The 3,696-nt window shown below is 35.0% G+C and overlaps 1 protein-coding gene across 1 annotated transcript; it reads left to right on the top strand.

Annotated features, from left to right (window-relative positions):
* Positions 1-841: 841 nt before the first annotated feature.
* On the top strand, positions 842-3,696 carry LOC118034100 (actin-related protein 2/3 complex subunit 5A). Its single transcript, XM_035039288.2, has 4 exons — positions 842-1,092; positions 1,181-1,253; positions 1,339-1,439; positions 3,297-3,696. The coding sequence occupies exons 1-4, from the start codon at positions 989-991 to the stop codon at positions 3,430-3,432; spliced, it is 414 nt and encodes a 137-aa protein (XP_034895179.1). The 5' UTR covers positions 842-988; the 3' UTR covers positions 3,433-3,696.

Below are 3,696 nucleotides of genomic sequence, written 5' to 3'. Positions count from 1 at the left end.
ATGGCATGCCCTGGTGGACTAGCTGTATTACATGTGGAAGGTTAACAGCATGATTTTAGTTTTAGAAAAATAAATGGAGAGGCCATACGTACATTATTGGCTAATGATTCAAGCTAAGAGTATTTTTTAAATTAAAATAAATTTTTTTTATTTTTTATATAAACGTATTAAAATTATTAAAAAAGTATTTCCCAGCATTAATTTAATACTTATTGTATAAAAAATAATGTAAAAAACACTTTAAAAAAATAAAATGTTTGTCTGATGTCTACTCCAAGATCCGATATCATTGAAACTGCCTTGCCTTATCTGCTCTACTCTCATTATCAATTACTTTCTATTATTAGGGTGGTGTGATGTCTTTTCTTTGCGAAATTATTTTCAAGACTCTCACCAACTACACTGAGTTTCTAAAACACTTTTCATATTTATTTGATTTTCCATTTATTGTATCATTATTTTCTAGTTTGTATTTTCTAAAAGTGATTTTAAAAAAAAATCAATAAAAACAAAAACAGGAATTCTTTTTGTTTTTTTAAATTAAAAAAAAAAGGGAAAAGAAATTTAGACTATGATTAGATGACCTGATAAGTCAACTCGGCAACTTATCAGTTTTAAATTTGGCTAAGTTGGGTTACTGAAAAAATCTATTTTTTTATCAAATATTGTAGGTTTTATTTTTAAAAAAATTAATTTTAGATTGAATGAATTAACCGGGTCCACGTACATAACAGGGATCTTGGGCCAGGTCAATCCCAAATCAGGTGACCTGGGATCGGGCCTTATAATTATGACCTAGAAACGATTTAGCCTGCGATGACCTTGAACCAGAGGCCGTTAGCCCATTAAGGAACGATCATAAACCATCACCAGCTGAATCGAAAATAGGAAAACCACGGCGCCGAAGGCTCAACCACTAACCGCCGTTTCTAAAAACGATTAACTTCCCTCCCCGATAATTTCATTTCAAAGAGAGAGAGAGAGGAGAATGGCAGGGAGAGGAGAGATAGTGGAAGCAGAGAACGCAGAGGCAGAGGCTATAATCACAAGAATAGAACACAAAACTCGCAAGATCGAAAGCCTACTCAAACAGTAAGTAATTATCAAGATCTCAATTTCTCTCTGTCTTTTATTTTGCTATTGAACTCTCGGGGTCTGCTTTTTTGTTTGTTTCTCTCAGGGGCAGACCCGTTGAGGCTCTCAAAACGGCTCTGGAAGGCTCGCCTCCAAAGACTCGAGATGAGAGATGCAAGGTTTTTCCATTTCCTTTTCCTTTTCCTTTTCATTTGTTTTGAAAGATCTACGAAGGAAAGTTTTGATTTTTTTTTTTTTTTGTAGTCAGCGAATTGGATAGTGGTGCACAGAGCGCTAATGGCAATAAAAGACGTGGATTCATTGTTCTCTGCTTTAGATCCTGAGTACTATGATATTCTCATGAAGTCAGTACTTCTCTTTCTCCTCTTCAATTGTATTTAGTTTTTAGTTTTTTTTTTTTGGTTTTTAACTTGGCCCATCAGCTGAATTTACATTTTAGTTAGGAGAGTGGTAGTTTAGTTCAATTCGATCTTTTGGGCATCCTCAATATTGATCATAATTTAAGTTATGTGTGATATTACTGTCGATTGCAGACTAATCGACACTCAACGTTAATGGCATTTGTTTTCAAGTCTGTTTTGGTGATGAATCAGAGGACTTGGTCCCTTAAATGTATTTTTTTTATCTGGTTATTCTTTCCGAATGCTAAGCCATCAAAAGTTGCAGCCTTTTAAGAATGTGAGATGGTGCTGGGCTGTTTTGTGATTTAGTCATGATTCCTTGTGTTTAGGGTCTCTGCTTGTGAATGAGAGGTCAAGTGGGGCTTGTTTTTGGATTTTGTGGCTTTTGTGATCCATAGAAGGATTCTTCAAATGAAAGACTGTTGCTTCATTTCAACTGCCACTTTCCTGGAAACTATTATTTCGTCTCTTCCGCTTGTTTAAGATATTTTACTAATTCCTCTTCTGATAATTTTGAATTTTTATCATTTCACCCTTTGAACTTATTTATGGTGTAATTGTATTATTCATGAACTGATGTTCGATCAATTTCAAGCTTCTAGTTCTGAATGTGCAGTTCTAAACTTGAAATAATTTGGGATTTGTAACATTTTCCATTTGTTCTGTGACAAGAATGAAACCAGCTGAGAGTGAAGACATTTCTGCTGGAGTGGTCATTCCTGAAAACAAAAAACCCTCTCACAAACACCTTTCTTTACTTAGACCAATATTATTGCCATTGGATTTTCATCTTAACCCAGCCCTTGGGTGGTCTTTATTGATTGGAGAAATTATTTTTCTCCTGCATCTTATGCTGATCGATAGAAGACAGTTCCCCAAGATAAAGGATCTATGTTTACCGGCTTAAGCTTGTTGATTTAAAATTTAAAATACTGTTGAGAACCAGCTTAAAGTTCTTTAAACCATAATTTCCTAGAGAATAAGATCAAGGCCATGTGCAAAATGATATCCCAATTCATCATTCTTCTTTCAAAGCCTCCTTGTAAGAACTCCTTGTTGTTTTTTCTAGGTATATTATTTGGCTATCTTGTCAGGAGAAATATAATGGAACTGATTTTGTCCACAATTGATACAATTACAGTTTTAGAGCTTATTTGAGTCTATTTGTACATGAAGATGGCATAAACTAAAATCTTGACTCATCGTTATATATTGACGTATTGACTCATCGTTATATACCTCTCAATTAATGTGATCAGACATTTTTCTTGTCCAATGAATTATTACGCATGTCCATAATTGGCTTTCTGTGTGACTGAACATATTTGTGTTGCCTTTGTTTTCTACTCTGGAAGAATTTTTTTCATCCCGGTGCATGTTGTTGGATCCTTACCTGATATATGTAGAGTAAAAGCTCTGAGCATGAACTTCAAAAGTAAAAATGAAGCCGTGGTGTTTAGATCTTCTTCTTTTTTGCTGAACTTTAATACCAATAGCTCACATATTCAGCAATATGGATGTGAATGGCTGCATGATTACCAAATCATTACCAGTTCACATTAGTGAGGAGTTATATTAGACCCTTTGGTGTTTATGTTATTTTTGCCTTCTATATTCTACAATGTCTGGACATATTAAAGGATGTAATCTTGTCCTGCATTAAACACTAGCAACTCCCAGAAGGAAAAAGAATGGATGAATCTCAATGTAGCATTTTGTGTGGTCCATTATTTTCCGTTCTCGTGGTTTTTGTGTAACGTGTTGCAGTTAACATTAATTCAGTGATATCATCATCCACAGGTACTTGTACAGGGGATTGTCAACTGGAGATCGGCCCACATGTGACCAGTGCCTGCGGATACATGAAAAGTTAACAGAAAAGGCTGGATTGGGTTGCATATTACGTTCTCTTGCCGACACTGTGAATACCGTTTGACTGTGTCATATATACCAAAATGCAAATCTATCCATCTGTAATATGTAATTATGAATGATGATAATGTGCAGGGACTGTCAGGGTTCTATGTTCTAAAAGCCTCGCCTTGCCCTAAAGCTTGCGATACAGTACCGGTTTTCTTATTTCATATTTTGTTTGAGCAGGTAGATGTTCTTACAAGTCTTAAATTATCTGCCAAGCTACCGACCTATCAGACAAGATTTGTGTACCTTCATATCTGAATCGATTTAAATGCAACTGAAA

The sequence above is a fragment of the Populus alba genome, chromosome 14 (genome assembly GCF_005239225.2).
Source record: "Populus alba chromosome 14, ASM523922v2, whole genome shotgun sequence".
NCBI classification, from domain to species: Eukaryota; Viridiplantae; Streptophyta; class Magnoliopsida; order Malpighiales; family Salicaceae; genus Populus; species Populus alba.
This window is presented reverse-complemented; position numbering and strand designations above follow the sequence as displayed.

Bases quoted from the DNA above. Each gene is read 5' to 3' on its own strand.
- LOC118034100 (XM_035039288.2), top strand. From the start codon at position 989: ATGGCAGGGAGAGGAGAGATAGTGGAAGCAGAGAACGCAGAGGCAGAG. The intron at 1,254-1,338 runs GTTTTTCCATTT...TTTTTTTTGTAG, and splicing joins CTCGAGATGAGAGATGCAAG to TCAGCGAATTGGATAGTGGT. The intron at 1,440-3,296 runs GTCAGTACTTCT...CATCATCCACAG, and splicing joins TACTATGATATTCTCATGAA to GTACTTGTACAGGGGATTGT.